Genomic DNA, 19264 nt, shown 5'->3' on the forward strand with positions numbered 1-19264 from the left:
TATAGTAAAGATAAGAAGGGAATTTATAATTTTCATATGTATCAATACGATATTTGTAATGAATAAAAATTTAGTTTCCTCAAGAGCTGTCTCTCGGGAGTAGAGCTCACAATGCAGCTTCAGCTTAACCTGATTAATAAAAACCATGACAATCCTTGCACTCACTGAAGATTAAGTGAAGCAAATGAAAGATGGTAGAACCTGTTCTCATCACAGAACTCTGTTCCGTACTCTAGGGGTACCCTTCTCAGTTAGCTGCTGGAACACCACCCTATTGTACTTATTGTGATTTATCAGGCTTATCAGACTCACAATATTATTGATTTTGATTGTTACTACCATTATTCATTCATTCTACAAAGGTTTATTCCACACTTCTCCAGGCTAAAGCACTGTGGATGATATCATGAAGGCTACAAATATGCCAAGTTCATCTCAGTCTGCCATATTGTGCACCCGTGCCCTGTCATTATTGTTAACATTTTCTTGCCTTCTCATCACACCCAAGCCCCTGTGTGATGCATTCTCTGGCAAACTAGAATCACTACACAGATTTGGTGGGTTTTTTGTTCGTTTTATTTCAGCAACAAGATTAATATACTGTAATATGACCAAACTAGAGTGACTGCAGAGATTTGGTGGTTTCTTTGTTTTATTTCAGCAATGGAAATAATACAACGTAACAGTACTCCTAACCCAGAAGAGCTAAAAAAATAGAGGATTGTAGATCTCTCTGAGTTTTTGAGACTTGTTAAGACTTCCAAAACCCAAAGTAGGTAATTAGATTTTAAAAAAATATTTTTCACTTCTGTTTTTCATTTGGGTAGAAGGATGCAGGTGGAGAGCTGCTGGGAAAGATGATCCCCAGAGCTCTCAAATCACTGACTATAGGCAATATATTTGTTTACCTTGCATCCATGAGACATGAAAATGGACCACTTTTCCAAATCTATCCACAGGGAATCTTAGAATAATATCCAGGAGGCAAAAACTTTCCCCTAAATAGACCTTGTTCTTTCCTGGTTTTTGCTTTTTATCTTGATGGAGTGACTATCTTCCCAGGTGTGAGAAGCTGAGCATCTTCAGTAAAGAAAACAAAAAGCCTTTAGCTCCAGAAAATGTGCTCCTAAAAGCTGGAACAAAGATCCAGATTTGTCAGTTTCCATTTCTGCTTAGTGCTCTACAGATTCAATGTTAGCCATAAATTTTGGCAAACTGTGGCTCTTGTTATCTAAGGAATGCCTGGTCTTGTTTTTGCAATTTTATCTTTCCTTCCCCCAGACTGTGCAGGATCCTTGTCACTTGGAAAGAAATTACAACCCTACGTTTAGCAAAGATGGGGATCTGGTTATTGGAGCCTTTTTCTCTGTGTTCCAGCAGTATTATAGTTTCAATGGACCAACGTCCTTCCAAGATCCACCAATCTTGCCTAGATCAGCAACAAGGTAAGTGATCGTTTTTGTTCCTTCTGATTGGGTGAAAAGCAGTCAGACATATCTCTGACTCATTGTGGTAGAAAGTCACATAAAAGATATCATTGCAAAGGATAACAAACTGCACTTTTCTCATTGACTCCATTCCTCCTCTATCGCATACTTTTAAACTCTGTGATATCCAATTGCTGAGCTCTTCACTTACAAAATATTTTTTCAGTTCATTCATACTAAGCACTTAATTTCCAGATCTGATGACTGAGTTGCAATCCTATTTTTTTTTACCTTTTTATGGTACTTTCAAGTGTTGCCTGTATTCTAGTACTGGAGTCACTCCCCACTGAATTGTTTGTAACTGAGCTATCACACTTCTGCTTCCATCTGATCACTTCTCCTCAGCCTCTTTGAATAGATCATTATGTGTATAAAACAGGGATTTGCCCAGGCTTGTTCTTCATTATCTGTTTTTGATAAACTCTCTGTTGAACTCATCAGTACATATGCTCTTAATTATTAACTCTATTAAGAGGAATCACGTTTTATGCATAAAATTGTATCTCTCAATATATTTGTACATATTTGTCTATGTTTTATATGTGTACATACAGCATATATGTATGATACATATGCATATGTACACACAAACATGCACATAAATGAATAATATATATGTTGCATATTTTTTCTAGTCCATTATAATCATCCACTTATTCAAAAGTTCATACTGAAGATCATTTAGACTTCTCATGCTTGACATTTCCCAAATAGAACTCATTATGTTTCTGCATAAACATACCACTATTTAGAGGTTGCTACTTTCCTAGAATGCACAACCTTCATTCAAATCCCCCAAGGTTAAAAAATGTGTCATTCTCAATTTCTAATTCTCAATCACTCTGTATCCTATCACTTACCCACTCATAAATCCTAAGTACACATAAAGTTTTATATCTGCTCCATTTTTTGCACTCACTCAATGACCACCCAAATTAAGTCTCTACTTATCACTTTTCAAAACTATTGCATCTGTCACCTAATTGATGTTCTGCTGCAAGCTTCTCCTGACTCCAGTCATTTTCCATAAAACTGTCACAGGGATATTCCTAAAGCACAGGCCTTGGCATTATACTTCCCTGCTTACTAAATTCCAGTTGTTTCCTCTTACCTCTCTATTCAAATATAAACATTATAGTCAGTAAATATTTCTTATTCATTGTTTTCTGATTATTTTAATGCAACTGAACTGACGTTCTTACTTTCCTGTCATTCCACACCCCATCTCTCATCTCTAGGCTTTAAGAAGGCTATATACATACCTTGAATCCACTCTCTCCTTTCTTCCTCTTCCTAACATTCTTCGTTTCTTTAAGGCAGCACTCCAGGACCACTTTTGCCATTAGACCTTTCCTACTCACCCTGAGTTGCTAATGATTTTCCCCCATAATCATGATTTTGCTGCTGTTGTTGTTTTAGTATCTGATTTTTAGTATCTGATTTAATGTACTGCTACTGAACATGGTATCAGCATCTCCTTGATGTCAGGGATTGTTCCCTATTGTCTCTTTCTGTTTAGCTCATGACTACAATATAGTAAATGTTTCACAAATTATTATTAGACGATTTACAGATTTGGGTGATTAATCATTTCAGTCTTTATTCACTGGGAACTTTTCAGTATCTTTCCTTCTATTTACTACAATGTGACTTTAGCTTTCAAGAGTCTCATATAGAGAATAGGAACAACATTTTTTATTTGAATGGAGATGAGTACCACGTATTAATAATACACTAAATATTCTCTGAAGCCCTAATTTCTGAGACTTTCCATTATATAATTCAGGTATTTCAGCAATAGTGAGATAAGCTTAACTATTTCAATTTAACACTCTCATGAACAGGAAAATACTTCTGTTGAAAGACAGGTAGTGTAATTCTCACCCTTTGATTTCAAACACCACTATTAAGCTTCTCAATGCAAAGTAATCAAGAAAGTTTTCTATCCACAGGTAACTATGTATTCACATTTCCAGAGGGTTATCAAAAAGATCTGGACATCAACTTCAGAACTGAAGTTGCCTCTAACTTGACACAAATTTAATTTCAGAGACATTGGTTAGACAATACTTCTTGGGCCACTTGGTGTGTTCATGTTCATTTCATGTGATAAAGTCTGAGGCAGAAGATGATTCATTTTAAGATTGAAAGGAAGTTAGGAAATATTTAGTTCAATCAAAGTCTACATTATGCAAAAGAAGGTATTGAGGATACAAGAGATTATAGGAGACTCCAGGGGCCCATAGCAAGGCAATATTAGGTATAATATTTAAACTTAAGTTTTCTTGACTCCATATTCATCACTCAGTGTATTATGTCCTCTATGCATGTACAGTATTTTGCCTAGCTCTCTAACTTTTTCCCATTAATGTAGGGAGATGATTAAACACTACCAACACTTCTTGGCCTTCCAATTTGCTGTGGATGAGATCAACAAGGACCCCCATTTGCTGCCCAACATTACCCTGGGATACCAACTCCTCAATAACTTCCATGAGAGCATTCTAGCTGTGGAGAGCTCCTTGATATGGCTGTCAGGGAAGGGTAGGACCATCCCTAACTACAGCTGTGATAGGCAGCAAAAGTCAGTGGCTGTCATTGGAGGGCTAGCTGCTTCTCTGTCCGTACCATTTGCCAAGGTGCTAGAACTCTATAAAATACCACAGGTAAGGAGGCCAACACTGCTACCCATTTGCTTTCCATTATGCTCTTTATCCTTACAGCATCAAATGTATTAGAATCTTTCATTTTGCAGTATCAGTCAGACAACATGAATTTATCAACTAGTTATGTCAGGTACTGTGCTAAAAAGGAGGAATACAAAGAAGGGTGAAAATCAGCCCTTCTCAGGGTATTAATTCTGTTCTGCAGATGAGTTGATTTATTAGTTAATTTTATTTCATGCTGGTCATTTTGGCTCACATAAACATCTACCAAAATAATGGTCAATTGACTCTGATTTCATGATGTTATCTTTGTATAAGATTCCCAAGACTTCAGATGTGAGAGGGATGTCTCTCTTCCTCTCATCTCAAATCACTCTCATGAAAACTATTCTGTATTTTTTTTTTACATTTCCCACCTGATTTTCTTGATTAGTGATCTCCACAAACTCATTATTCTTCAAGATTAAATCAACTCTGAAACTCTCAGTTCCTCAGATCTTTTCCCATCATTGCTTTAAGACTTCATTGTGCCCTAGCATCAGAGACCTTGCTGACTCATCCCTCCTTTATAGCTTCTCTTTACCTGTTGTCTTTCCCCATTAAACTGTGAGCATCTCAAGGGCAAGAACTGTCCTGTATCTTGTGTGCTTTCATTCCTGGGCATTTAATACAGTGCCTTGCAACATAAACAATCCTTAACAAATATTAAATTCAGACTCTGACTCATGTTATTTTGAGAATTTTTAATTTTTCCTTTGTGGATTAACACCTAGCATTTGCTTCTACCAGTCTCTGCTAAAAATTCCATCCAATTCTGTGTTTAATATGACCTTCAAATACTAGGCATTTCCTTCCTGAGTCTGGGATTATTTTGCCCTCCAAATCAACTCTATGCCTTAATAATTCACATTATTTATATTTTCAATTCATCTCATAGTTATAACATAAAATTTTATGAGATACCTAACATGGGTCATATATGTAGACACACAAAAAATGTTGTGATGAATGATACATCCTCTCTTTGTAATCCAATTAGTGAAACAATCAGGTAATGAGTTATAAAGAAGAGACAGATGCAAAAGAATTTGCCAGTTTTTTGTCTTGGCAAAAGTCTATTCCTTCAAGGGACAAGAGAATTGGCCCATGCATCAAAGAAATCATAAATTATACACACACCCACACACCCACACATATGTCTTATAAAAAGTCATTGATTCCCTTTTGCCACACTTTATTCATGCTGCTGAAATGTCTCTTCATTATTCTCTGTGCGTCTAACAATATTCTTCCTTCAGAGATCATGGTGGTCCATCATTACATCCATTTGCACATGCCCCAAGGGAATTGGTCCTAAAAACAACAATCTGGTATTATACCATTATATACTTCCGTTACGTAATTTTTATGGTAAATAATTAAATTACATTTTAAATTTTTAGCAGAAATTGTATTGAAATTTTGAATTACTAACTTTATCCTTGTCCCCAAAATCTCCATCTTCAATTGAGAATATCAAATAACACCTAAAATTTTAGAAAAAAATAAAGAAACTAGAAAATTATGCTTCAATTTGTACTCAAAATTCATCACTTTTCTTTGCACTATTTATAATGTTTCCTTTGGACTTATATTTCTACATTGTGTTGATAATGGAAGCTAAGTTTTACACAGTTGATCACATCAAATATTGCAGTTATGTACATTACATTTGTCAAACACAAGATTAATATGGCCATTTGGTATAGTTTTGTGTACCAGATATATTCAACTATTCCTATACTCTTTCTTAGCCAGTGCCAGGTAGCTTTTTTTTTAATTATTAATGCTTCATAATATAGTTTAAAATATGGCTCTGGTAGACATTTTTCCCTCACATTTTTTCCATTATTCCCTTCATATTCTCCACCTTCCATTCTTCCAGTTGGAATTTCTTATTGTTTTCTCTCTGTGTATAAAATAATTCTTTGGTACTTGATTGATTATGGCAGTAAATATATTAGCTTAATTGGAATTGTCACTTGTATCGTATTGACCTGAGACACTCATGAGCAATTAATGTATTTCCCATTGATTTGAGCTCTCTTCATCTGTGTACAAAGTTTATCTTGTGTTTTATTTTGTAATTTTGTTAACATTGCCCTTGGGTTTGTCATGGTATGTAGATTACAAAGTATTTTATATTGCCTACAGTTAGATTAAAAGCTTTTTCTCTTCCTGCCTTGTCCTGCTGGTTTTTGGTGGTAATATACAAAAATACTGATGATTTATGTGAGTTTATTTTTGTGCTCCAATTTTGCTAAAGTGATCAATTGTATATTCCTTTCCATTTTCATTCCATTTCTCTAGATATTTATCACATCTAACTTTTCTAAAACACTGTTCATCTCCTTAAAAACCTTCTTATTTATTCTGTGGTAAAAGTTAATCTAACAGGTAAAAGTTTAAGTTTCCCACTAGCATAATTTTACTTCATATTAACTCCTCTAATTCATTTAATATTTCCTGCATATATGCTTAGTATTGATATTAGTTCATAATCTATGGTGCCGTCTAGCAGATGTAGTTTCCTTGCTTATACATTTTAATTGCATCTATTATAATTTTGCTTTATTTTAGATTATGATTTCTATAACAGCCTGCCTTTTTTCTATCGTTGGGCCAGAATAGACTGTGCTCCATCCATTTATTTTAACTCTGTAGCATTCTCTGTTTCAGGCGTCCTTCTTGGAAATAACAAATTGTTGGCTTTGGGCTTCTAATCAGTTCTACTGTGTGTTTTGTGTGGGTAAATTCAACCTGCTCACATTCACAATTACCATTATTAACTGTCCATTAACGTCCATCTTACTTTCTTCTCCTTCCCTCTTCCTCTCATTTTATCGTGTCCCCCGTCAAAAGTCTGTTTTACTTCTGACTACTGCCTTATTTGCCTTTCCTTTTATAGTACCACTCTTTCTCTTAGGCCCTTACTCTTTTACTTCATTATTGGTGAAAATAGGCTTCTGTATTTATTTGCATCTATACATATATTTTTATTTTATTCACATTAGGAGGTTCAAAAATGTGCATAATCCCCAGTTACCTCTCCTCTTTAAAATCTCTTTCTCAGATGACACTTTTATATAAGACAGCTTAAAAAATTCTTCCTTTCCCTTCTTCATTCCCTACCGCATGTCTCTACTTGTCTATCCATTTTTTTTAGTCCACCCTAGCATAATTGATTCACTTCCTTGCCTTCTGGATACATGGAGTCCCTCTAACTGGCCAAATAATAATAAAGTACTTAGCAGTTACAGATATCTTTTCATACAGGAATGCAAACAGTTTAACCATTTTGAGTTCCTTATGATTTCCTCTTTCATGTTTACCTTTTTCTGCTTCTGTTGATTCTTGTATTCAAAAGTCAGATTTTCTATTCCTCTCTACTCTTTTCCTCAGAAATCTTTGGAAGTTCTCCGTTTCATTAAGCATCCATTTTCCCTTTCAAGTACAAAATTTACTTTTGTTCTGTAGCTTATTCTTCATTGCAATGCTAGATCCTTTGCCTTCTGGGAATAAGCTCTCTGCTCCTTACATGTGGAAGCTGCTAAATCTTCTTTAATCCTGACCATGATTCAGTGATACTTGAATGGTTTGTTTTTGGCTACTTGAAGTATTTTATTCATGGTCTGGGAGTTGTGGAATTTGGCTAGAAATTCCTGGTAGTTTTCATTTCGGGATTTCTTTCAGGGGATGATCCGTATATTCTTTCAATTTATATTTTATCTTCTCTTTCTAGGATATAGGACAGTTTTCCTTTATAACTTCTTGAAATATGAAGTACCTCCTCTACAATGCTTCCATTATATTCTCCTTTAAATGCGCTGTAGCAAGGAGAGGAGAGGAATCTCTATGACCTCATTGTAAAACCACAGACTTCATTCAGTTTCACACTGACTTCTCTCTGACTCACATCTCCCATTTTCACAAACATGCAAGCAATTATTCTGCTATTCTACAATACAAAATACATTAAATTACCTTGAGGAATATAGGGAGACTGCTCTGTTCCTAATGTACCAACTCAACTCCTTACTTTCGCTTCTCCTGATCTTTTAAATATTTAAACATTTTCTCCCTTTTGGCCATTTTGTGCTTTGATGGTTTTTTTCTTTTTTGACCAAAGCAGAATATACCTTCTTGGAGGAAAGTGAATTTTTCCCCCAGTAGAAAATATCACATAGAGAATTAAAGACTTTTTAATGGAGACATTGTTGGACAAATATTGATCAAGCACAAGTTCCGAGTTGATTCCTTAAATTATAATTTTATGATGTGAAAGATCCTGATGTTCTTTATGATCCAACATCACCAATATCACTTAATGAAAAGAAATTTATTCAGTGTTTTCTATGTGCCAGTAACTCTAATAGAGTCCTTAGATAGAAATGTTAAATAGGAAAAATATCCAACTCTAAATCAGCTTCCCTCATCATTACTGTTATTTCTTCTTTTAATCCATTTAGATCAGCTATGGTCCATTTGATCCAATACTGTCTGATAAGGTCAAACTTCCATACGTTTATCAGTCAGCAAACAGAGACACCACTCTTCACGTCGCAATGGTCCAATTGATGTTGCACTTTGGCTGGACTTGGGTGGGGCTGATTCTTTCAGATGACATCAGCGGAGAGAATTTCTTCAGAGATGTGAAGGAGGAGATGGTTAAGAATGGTGTTTGTGTGGCCATTAAAGAAATAGTTCCTCAAAACTTGATGTATAAATCTGATAGAGAAGCAAAACTTCTCTCTAGGATCCTTGTATCATCTTCAAAGGTGATTTTCATCTATGGAGACACCAATTCTCTACGAGAACTTTTTCCAACAATCAATGATTTTCCACTATATGGGAAGTTGCTGGTCACTACTTCCTCCTGGGATTTTGGTGTACATTCTAGCACTAAAACAAATGAAAACTTTCATGGTATGATAATATTTTCCCGTGTTAAACCTGAGGTTCCTGGTTTCACAGATTTCCTAAACTCAGTGAATCCCATAAAAAATCCTGAAGACATTTTCTTAAAGACTTTCTGGGAGACAGCCTTTGGGTGTACACTTTCAGAAAAAAGACCTGGAGATATGACGTTTTATGCTTGCCCCAAATATTATTCCTTGAGTGATGTTAACCCTGCTATTCTTGACATGGTCATGTCTGATCTAAGTTTTAATGTCTATAGTGCTGTGTATGTTGTAGCTCGTGCTCTCCATGAAATCCTCCAGACTCAGTCAAAGGAAATATCAGAATTTGGAGCAATCCCAGAAATTTCATGGAAGGTAACATTTTTTATTCTGTCCCTAGGTTCAGTACAGGAAGTTCTTTATCTTTCAAGGCCTAGTTGTCTGTTCAGTGGATATTATCACAAAGTCCTGAGACTGCAGTTTTCCCAATTTTCCTATGTTATTTTTCCCTTTATGTTTTTATACACAACTACATATTATTATCATTAAATACAAAGAGATTCCCTATTGTAATAACCATATCCTCTAAACTTATTGGTAAACTTTGTGAAATTGTCAATGATTTCTTTCTATACATTAAATCAATTAATCATTCAATATCTATTTAGCAAGTGCCTGTATTATAAAAGGCACTATGCTTCCTGGTAGAGATTTTAAAAAGAGGTAAAGGCAGTCTGTATGCTCAAGGCATTCATAATATGTATGGGAGAACAAGTAAACCAATATATCCAAATAGGTCATTTATAGGATAACCAGGATGTAATTTCATAAGGGAATGACCTAGAAGAGGAGTTAGAATATCCTTTATGAAGGATGTGGGATTTTAGTGTAAAATGAAAGCTGCACAAACACATAGGTTGAGATGGAAAGGGACAGCATTTTATGCATAAAGAACCAGCTAAAGAAAATATTGAAGCCAAGAGATGCAGTTTCTTATGCCTGAAATAGCAAGGAGACAATATCATGGATGAAAGAATACCATAGTGGGGAGGAAAATGGTATAAGACCAAAAAGACCGGACGGCCTGGTGAATGAAGGGCTTTCACACTAGAAGATTTAGTATTTGGTCCTCATCTTTATAGGTAGTGATTTGATTTTTTGGGTAGGAGAGGATATGGTTGGATCTGCACATTAGGAAATTCATTTTGTTGGCTGAATGGCAGATGGATTGGAGTGGGGAAGACAATTAAGGCAGGCAAATTCACCAATAGTCTATTGCAATAATTCTGTCATGATATGATGAATACTTGTAAAAAGGTACTGACAGTGTTAGAGGGGAGAGGAGGATATATTTCAGCGATGTTATAAATGTAAAAACCAACCTCTTTGACAAGAAATTGAAAATGTATGAGTGAATGATAGGGAGTGACAGATGACACCTAGGTCTGTGATTGTGTCTATATACCAGAAGAGTTTCACTGAATGCATTTCAAGTTGGAGAATTAGAGGTGGATTTGGTTGAGGCCCTGCCCATTTAATAATGCATTGCAAGTCGTTACATTTTTAAACCTATTTAAACATATTTAATAATTTCCCTCAGCTGTTACTAATAAATGGATATATTTGCATAGGTACATTTCCTTTAATGGTGTCTTTCTTTAAAAAAGAAAAGATCAAGGAATCTATCCTTGCAAATTGTATTACCCATCTGCTTGTACAGGACATTGAGAAACTGGTTGCTAAAATGGAAATAACGAGAAACATGGGGAATAGGAAATGATCTCATAGAAAATTTTGACATAGATAAGGAAATTTCTACATAAAATGATATACAAATTTGATTTTGGAAACTATATATCAAAATTTTCTAAGAAGGTTAATTGATATGGACTGAAGTTCTATGCAAGCAGTCATCCCAGAATAGATAGGAAATTCTCAAGAAGGAAATTGAGGACTTACAGAGATTGAGCCAAGAAGATGGGGCAGAGAAAGCAACTGAGATTTCCCTACATTTCCTTCCAGTTTGGTACACTATATATGTACAATCATGTAAAACATTTCCCTAGTACTCATAATTGTGAAAGAAGAAATAGACCAAAAGGGAAAAAAAACATGGAAAAAAGTAAGTGGAAATAGTATGTTTTGATATGCTTTTAGAGTCTGTCAGTTCTTTATCTACATGTGGATAGCATTTTCCATCATGAATCCTTTGTAATGTTGTTGGATTGTTTTATTGCTGAGAACAGCAAAGTCATTTATTGTTGATTGTCATACAGTGTTACTGCTACTTTGTACAGTGTTTTATCTGGTTATGCTCATAAAAACCCTACATTTGTAATATAAATCCCACCTGGTCATAGTGTAATATTTTGTGATACATTCTTGTAATCTCCTTCCTAGAATTTTATTCAAAATTTTTGCTTCCATATTCATTAAGGAAGTTGGTCTATAGCTTTCTTTCTCAGATTTTGCACTTCCTGGTTTAGGCACAAGCACAATATTTCTCTCATAAAAAGAATTTGTTAGGACTCCTTTGCCTATTTTTTTCCACATAATTTACAGATAATTGGAGCTATTTATTGCCAAATATCTGGTAGAATACCCTTGTGACTCTGTCTCATCTTGGGGATTTTGCTTAGTAAGCTCATTAATGTCTTGTTCAATATGTTTTCTAAGATAGAGTTATGTAAGTATTCCATTTCCTTTTCTATTAATCTGGACAATTAATATTTATGCAAATTTTCATCCATTTTACTTAGTTTGTTAGATTTATTGATATATGTCACAATTTTTTTTAATTCTGTCTTCATTGGTGGTTAAATAAGCCTTTTAATTTTGGTATTGGTAATTTTATTTTCTTTCTTTTTTAATCAAATTAACCAATGCTTTATCTGTTTTTTTTCATAAAATTAATTCCTTGCTTTATTAATTACTTAAATGGTTATCTTACTTTCAACTTTATTAATTTCTCATTAATATTTAGGACTTCTAATTTTGAGTTTAATTGTGATTTTAATGTTTTTTCTACGTGTTTTTTAGTTGCATGCCCAATTCATTCGTCTCTTTTTTCACTGTTTAATTTTAGAGATATACATTTTCCGTTAGTATTGTTTTGGTTGCATCTGTAACAGCAAGAACCTGAGAATACCCAGGATGGCCTGCTAGCACAGCTTCTTTAATCTGATTTTCTAGGAAAGTCTGTTCAAATAGGGGTAACAATCCTACTTTTAATTACATTCACTAGTTCAGTGGAAGTGTCAACACCCTGTATGTCAGAAAAAATACAAGCAGAAAAAAACAGCATAAAGAACAACTGACAGGGCTCTTAACTGCATGAACCAAAGCAATATTGCTGTGCACTTTACATACACTACTGGTTTGAAAGGGCCTTTACATTTGAGCACTCAAGGAGCTCTGAACATATGGCTACTCAGAGTCTTGAACAGGGAATCAAAAGATCCCTTTCATAAGCGAACCCCCAAAGCAAAATATCAATTCAGAGTATATATACACTTCTCAGAGCCAGAAGGCATCACAACCCTTGTGACTCAGTGCCTAGTCAACTTAGAAACAAAAAGTGTGAAAGCCTTCCTACAAGCAAGGCTCCCCTAAGCAAGCTTTCCTTAATGGATTCCACATGAGGCCTATTAATGGATAGGGAATATCTTATACACCACTAACTTTGCATCATCCCATAAATTCTCAAATGTTGTCTCATTGTTGTCATTCTCTTGATGATATTATTGCTTTTATGCTTTATTCTTTGACCCACTCATTCTTAAAAGTCATTTAGTTTCCCATTAATTTTTGTTGAATGTGATTTTTATTGGAGAATGATCTGGAAAGCATGCATTTAATACTTCTTTTCTGCATTTGTTTCTGAGGTTTTATACCTTAATATATGGTAAATTGTTATATAGGTTCCATGTACCAATGAGAAAAAGGTATATTCCTTGTTATCCCTGTTCACTTTTCTCCAGAAGTCTAACATATCTAGATTCTGTAGTATTTTATTCCTCTCCTTAACTTCTTTCTTGTTTATTTTTAGGCTGGGTTTATCTAGTTCTTAGCGGGGAAAGTTGGGATCCCCCAGGACTATAATTTACATTCTCTATTTCCTCCTCTAACTCAATAAGCTTTTTCTTTAAGTAGTAAGCGCTATACAGTTTGGTGAATATTTGTTTATTTCATTTTACATGGTACTATTTTGAAATATATAGTTTCCTTGCTTATCTCTTTTAATTAGATCTGTTTTCTCTTTTGTTTGGTCTGAGACCATGATTGATATCTCTGGTTTTTATTTTATTTCAGCCAATTAATAATAGATTCTGCTCCAACCCTTCATCTTTACTTTGTGTGTCTCTGTGATTAAAGTATGTGTCTTGCAAATAACATTTTAGGACTCTAGTTTTTAAACCATGCTGTTATCCATTTCCATTTTATGGGTGAGTTCATCTCATTCACATTCACATGTATATTTTCCCTCTCTCTTAATTTTTACCCTATTTATCCTCCTTTCACTTTTCGTGTTGTCCCTCCTCAAAAGTATTTTCCTTCTAAGTAGCTTCCGCCCAATCTGCTCTCCCTTCTATCAAGACTACCTTCTGTTATCCCTAAACTTTTCTCCTAATTTCCTGCAGGATAGCATCTCTATAACCAAACCAGTTTGTATAAGATTCCTTCTCTGAACCAATTCTGACGCAAATGAGGTTCAAGCTCTACCTACCAGAAGCCCTTTTGATCATGCTTCATTTACGTGAGATAATTTCTCAACTCTACCATTCCCTTCCCTCATCTCCTGGTGCATTCCTTTTTATCACCCCTTATTTTTTTAATATCATCCTACCTTAGTCAATACACACTTGTACCCTCTGTGTATGCCTACTTCTACTTTTTTATGAATAATAGTAAAGTTCTGAGGAGTTACATGTATCATCTTCCCACATAGGAATACATAAAGATCGCCCTTATTGAATCGCTTCCAATTTCTCTTTCCTGTTCACCTTTTGTTTTTGCTTTCCTTGAGTCTTGTATTTGAAAGTTACATTTTGTATTCAGCTCTAGTCTTTTCATCAAGAATGCTTCATAATCTTCTTTTTCGTTGAAGATCCATTTTTTATCCCTGAAGGATCATTCTTAGTTTAGCTGGGTAGGTTATTCTTGGCTGTACTTCTAGCTCCTTCACCCTCCAGATTATCACATAAAATACCCTCTGACCCACTAATACAGGAAACGCTAAGTCTTTTGTTATCTAAGTGTGACTCAACAATTTTTGAATTATTAGTTTCTGCCTACTTGCAATATTTTCTCCTCGACATGGCAGTTGTGGAATTTGGCTAATATTCCTGAGAGGTTTCAATGTGAGAACTTTTTCAAGAGGAGATCAAGAGATTAATTTTTATTTTACACTTTAGTTATAAGATATCAGGGCAGGGCTCTTTTTTGGAATCATGGCTTCAGTTAGTCCAGTAATTGTTAAATTATCTCTCTTAGATTTATTTTTCAGTCCTTTCTTTTTCAACCTCTCACCCAGGAGATATTTCATGTTTTCTTCTATTTTTATCATCCTTTTAATTTGTTTTTTTATTATTGTTGACATCTCATGGAGTCACTAGTGTACATTTGTCCAGTTCTAATTTTTAAGACATAGTTTTCTTCATTGTACTTTTGTACCTTTTTTCCATTTGGCCAAATCTTATTTTAAGGAGTTGTTTTTTTCCTTTAGTGAAATTTTGTAGCTTTTTTTCCACGTGGCCATTTCTACTATTAAGGTATTCTTCTCTTCATTATATGTTTGTAAGGATTTTTTGCCATTTGATTTCTGTTTTAAGGCATTATTTTCTTCAAATTTTTCACCTTCTTTGCCAAATTGTTGATCTTTTTTCCATTACTTTCTTATGTCACTCTGATTTCTTTTTGCCAATTTTTACTTTCTTTAATTTGAATTTTAACATCCATTATGGCTCTTCTATGTATTTTGTTTGACCCTGAGACAAATTTACATTTTTTTTGAGGCCTTGGATTGAGTTCTTTTCACTTTTTTTTTCCTTTGAGATTTTGTTGAACTTTACTCCTTCACCAAGTAACTTTTTAGATTCCTTTACTTTCTTCATCATTTTCTCCTTTTCAAGTCTATTTCTTTACTTTTTAACTTATTTTAAATTCTGGGTTGAAGCAGCACTACTTTAGGATGTTTTTATGTTTTTGTGTGTTCTGCTGTTTTCACAGCTAGTTCCAGGGGTCTATAGGGTTTGATTCTTCCAAGGTGATATGATCTACATTTCTTTTTTTTTATTTATTCATTTTTAGTTTACCACACACGGTTCTACATAGTTTTGAGTTCCAGTTTTTCTCCCCTCCCTCCCTCCTCCCTCCCCAACACGGCATGAAGTCTCATATAACTGTCATGTATAACTTCGCATTGAATTTATGCTCTAGTCAAGTCGTGGAGAAGAATTTTGACCAATTGAATGAATCATGAGAAAGAAGAAACAGAACCAAAAAAAAAAAAAAAAAAAAAACCCCAAAAACAAAAACAAAAGAGAAGCAGAAAAGGCAAGCGTGTAGTGTGCCTCAGTCTGTATTCAAACTTCGCAGTTCTTTCTCTGAATGAAGATAGCATTCTCCATCGTGAGTCCCCTGGAGTTGTCCTTGCCCCTTTAGGTTGCTGAGAGAAGCGCAGTATGTCAGGATTGGTCCTCACGGAATCCACATATCTGTGGCTGTGCACAACGTTCTCCTGGCTCTGCTCTGCTCACTCAGCATTATGTCGTGTAGGTTTTTCCAGGTTGTTATGAAGTCTGCATCATCCCCATTTCTTATGGCACAATAGTATTCCATCACCTTCATATACCATAGCTTGTTCAGCCATTCCCCAATTGATGGGCATCCCTTTGATTTCCAATTCTTGGCTACCACAAAGAGAGCTGCTATAAATATTCTTGTACATATGGGTCCTTTTCCCGCTTGCGTGATTTCTTTGGGATACAACCCTAGAAGTGGTATTGCTGGGTCAAAGGGTATGAACATTTCTATAGCCCTTTGGGCATAGTTCCACACCGCCCTCCAAAATGGCTGGATCAGCTCACAACTCCACCAGCAATGCAACAATGTTCCAATTTCCCCACATCCTTTCCAGCATTTATCATTCTCCTGATTTGTTATTTTAGCCAATCTGACAGGAGAGATGTGGTATCTAAGAGTTGTTTTGATTTGCATTTCTCTAATCAGCAGTGATCCAGAGCATTTTTCCATATGCCTGTAGATAGCTTTAATTTCTTCCTCTGAAAACTGCCTGTTCATATCCTTTGACCATTTCTCAATTGGGGAATGGCTTGTATTCCTATATATTTGGCTTAGCTCCCTGTATATTTTAGAAATGAGGCCCTTATCAGAGATATTAGTTGCAAAGATTTTCTCCCAATTTTCTGCTTCCCTCCTAATTCTTGTTGCATTGGCTTTTTTTGTACAAAAACATTTCAATTTGACATAATCAAAATTATCCATTTTGCATTTTGTAATGCTCTCTATCTCTTGTTGGGTCATGAATTCTTACTTTTCCACAAATCTGATAAGTAAACTATTCCTTGCTTTCCCAAATTACTTAGAGTATCAACTTTTACTCCTAAATCATGAACCCATTTTGACTTTATTTTGGTATATGGTGTAAGATATTGGTCTATGCCCAGTTTTTGCCCTACCATTTTCCAATTTTCCCAACAGTTTTTGTGAAATAGTGAATTATTAGCCCAGAAACTGGCTTCTTTGGGTTTATCAAAGAGTAGATTGCTAAACTTGTTGATTTCACCTACTTGTGTACCTATCCTATTCCACTGATCCACACCCCTGTTTCTTAACCAGTACCAGGCACTTTTGATGACTGCTGCTGTGTAGTACAGTTTAATATCTGGTGTGGCTAAACCACCATCTCTAGCATGTCTTTTCATTAATATCCTAGATACTCTAGACCTCTTGTTTTTCCAAATGAATTTTGTTATTATTTTGTCCAGCTCAGTAAAAAAATTTTTTGGTAGTTCGATTGGTATGGCACTGAATAGATAGATTAATTTAGGTAAAATTGTCATTTTTATTATATTAGCTCGGCCTAGCCATGAGCAACTGATATTTCTCCATTTATTTAGATCTGATTTTATTCGCGTGAAAAGTGTTTCATAGTTATGTTCATATAGGCCCTGGGTTTCTCTTGGCAAATAGACTCCCAAATATTTTATAGTGCCTTCAGTAACTTTGAATGGAATTTCTCTTTCTATCTCTTGCTGTTGGGCTTTGTCAGTAATGTATAGGAATGCTGAGGATTTGTGTGGGTTTATTTTATATCCTGCAACTTTGCTAAAGTTGTTTATTATTTCAAGTAGTTTTTTACTTGATTCTCTAGGATTCTCTAGATAAATCATCATATCATCTGCAAAAAGTGATAATTTAGTTTCTTCTTTTCCTATTCTAATTCCTTCAATTTCTTTTTCTTCTCTTATTGCTACAGCTAATGTTTCTAGAACCAAATTGAATAATAGGGGTGATAATGGACATCCTTGTTTCACCCCTGATCTTATTGGGAATGCATCTAGTTTATCCCCATTACAAATAATGCTTGTTGATGGTTTTAGGTAGATGCTATTTATAATTTTGAGGAAGGTTCCCCTTATTCCTATGCTTTCTAGTGTTTTTAATAGGAATGGGTGTTGCACTTTGTCAAAGGCTTTTTCTGCGTCTATTGAGATGATCATATGGTTTCTGCTAGTTTTGTTGTTGATATGGTCAATTATGCTAATAGTTTTCCTAATATTGAACCAGCCTTGCATTCCTGGAATAAATCCTACCTGGTCATAGTGTATTATTCTCGTAATGAGTTGCTGCAATCTTTTTGCTAATATTTTATTTAAAATTTTTGCATCAATATTCATTAGAGAAATTGGTCTATAATTTTCTTTCTCTGTTTTAACTCTACCTGGTTTGGGTATTAGTACCATATTTGTGTCATAAAAAGAATTTGGTAGGATTCCTTCTTCACCTATTTTCCCAAATAGTCTACAAAATATTGGAATTAGTTGTTCTTTAAATGTTTGATAGAATTCACATGTAAAACCATCTGGACCTGGAGATTTTTTCCTAGGGAGTTCGTTGATGGCCTGCTCAATTTCTTTTTCTGATATGGGGTCATTAAGAAATTTCACTTCCTTCTCTGTTAGTCTGGGCAGTTTATGTTTTTGTAGATATTCATCCATATCTCTAAGGTTGTCAAATTTATGGGCATACAGTTGGGCAAAATAATTCCTAATTATTGTTTTGATTTCCTCTTCATTAGAGGTGACCTCACCCTTTTCATTTTTGATACTGGTAATTTGATTTTCTTCTTTCTTTTTTTTAATCAAATTGGCCAAAGGTTTGTCAATTTGATTGGTTTTTTCATAAAACCAGCTCTTTGTTTTATTTATTAATTCAATAGTTTTCTTGGTTTCAATTTTATTAATCTCTCCTTTGATTTTCAGTATTTCTAATTTGGTATTTAATTGGGGGTTTTCAATTTGCTCTTTTTCTAGCTTTTTCAGCTGTATGCCCAGATCATTGATCTCCTCTTTCCCTATTTTATTCATGTAGGCATTTAGAGATATAAAACTTCCCCTAAGAACTGCTTTTGCTGCATCCCATAAGTTTTGGTATGTTGTTTCATTATTGTCATTCTCTTGAATGAAATTATTAATTGTTTCTCTGATTTGATCTTTGGCCCACTCACTCTTTAGAATTAAATTATTTAGTTTCCAATTAGTTTTTAGCTTATTTTTCCATGGTACTTTATTAAAGATGATTCTTATTGCATCATGATCTGAAAAGGATGCATTGACTACTTCTGCTTTTCTGCACTGGATTGTGAGGTTTTTATGCCCTAGTACATGGTCAATTTTTGAGTATGTGCCATGTACTTTTGAGAAGAAAGTATATTCCTTTTTATCCCCATTCAGTTTTCTCCAGAGGTCTATCATATGTGCCTTTTCTAAAATTCTGTTTACCTCCTTAACTTTTTTCTTATTTATTTTGAGGTTAGATTTATCAAGTTCAGAAAGGGGGAGGTTGAGGTCTCCCAATATTATAGTTTTGCTGTCTATTTCTTCCTGTAACTCCCTTAACCTCTCCTCTAAGGATTTGTATGCCTTCC

General features: G+C 34.6%; 1 protein-coding gene across 1 annotated transcript in view; it reads left to right on the forward strand.

The window, feature by feature from the left end:
• Positions 1 to 1299: 1299 nt before the first annotated feature.
• LOC118855095 (vomeronasal type-2 receptor 26-like) overlaps positions 1300 to 19264 on the forward strand; it is a 35162-nt gene continuing 17197 nt past the window's right edge. The window contains exons 1-3 of the mRNA XM_036765214.1: positions 1300 to 1445; positions 3862 to 4153; positions 8662 to 9468. Coding sequence (XP_036621109.1) covers positions 3866 to 4153; positions 8662 to 9468 — 1095 coding nt within the window. The 5' untranslated portion in view covers positions 1300 to 1445; positions 3862 to 3865. The remainder of the gene's footprint in view (positions 1446 to 3861; positions 4154 to 8661; positions 9469 to 19264) is intronic.

Source organism: Trichosurus vulpecula, chromosome 6 (genome assembly GCF_011100635.1).
Source record: "Trichosurus vulpecula isolate mTriVul1 chromosome 6, mTriVul1.pri, whole genome shotgun sequence".
Classification (NCBI taxonomy): Eukaryota; Metazoa; Chordata; class Mammalia; order Diprotodontia; family Phalangeridae; genus Trichosurus; species Trichosurus vulpecula.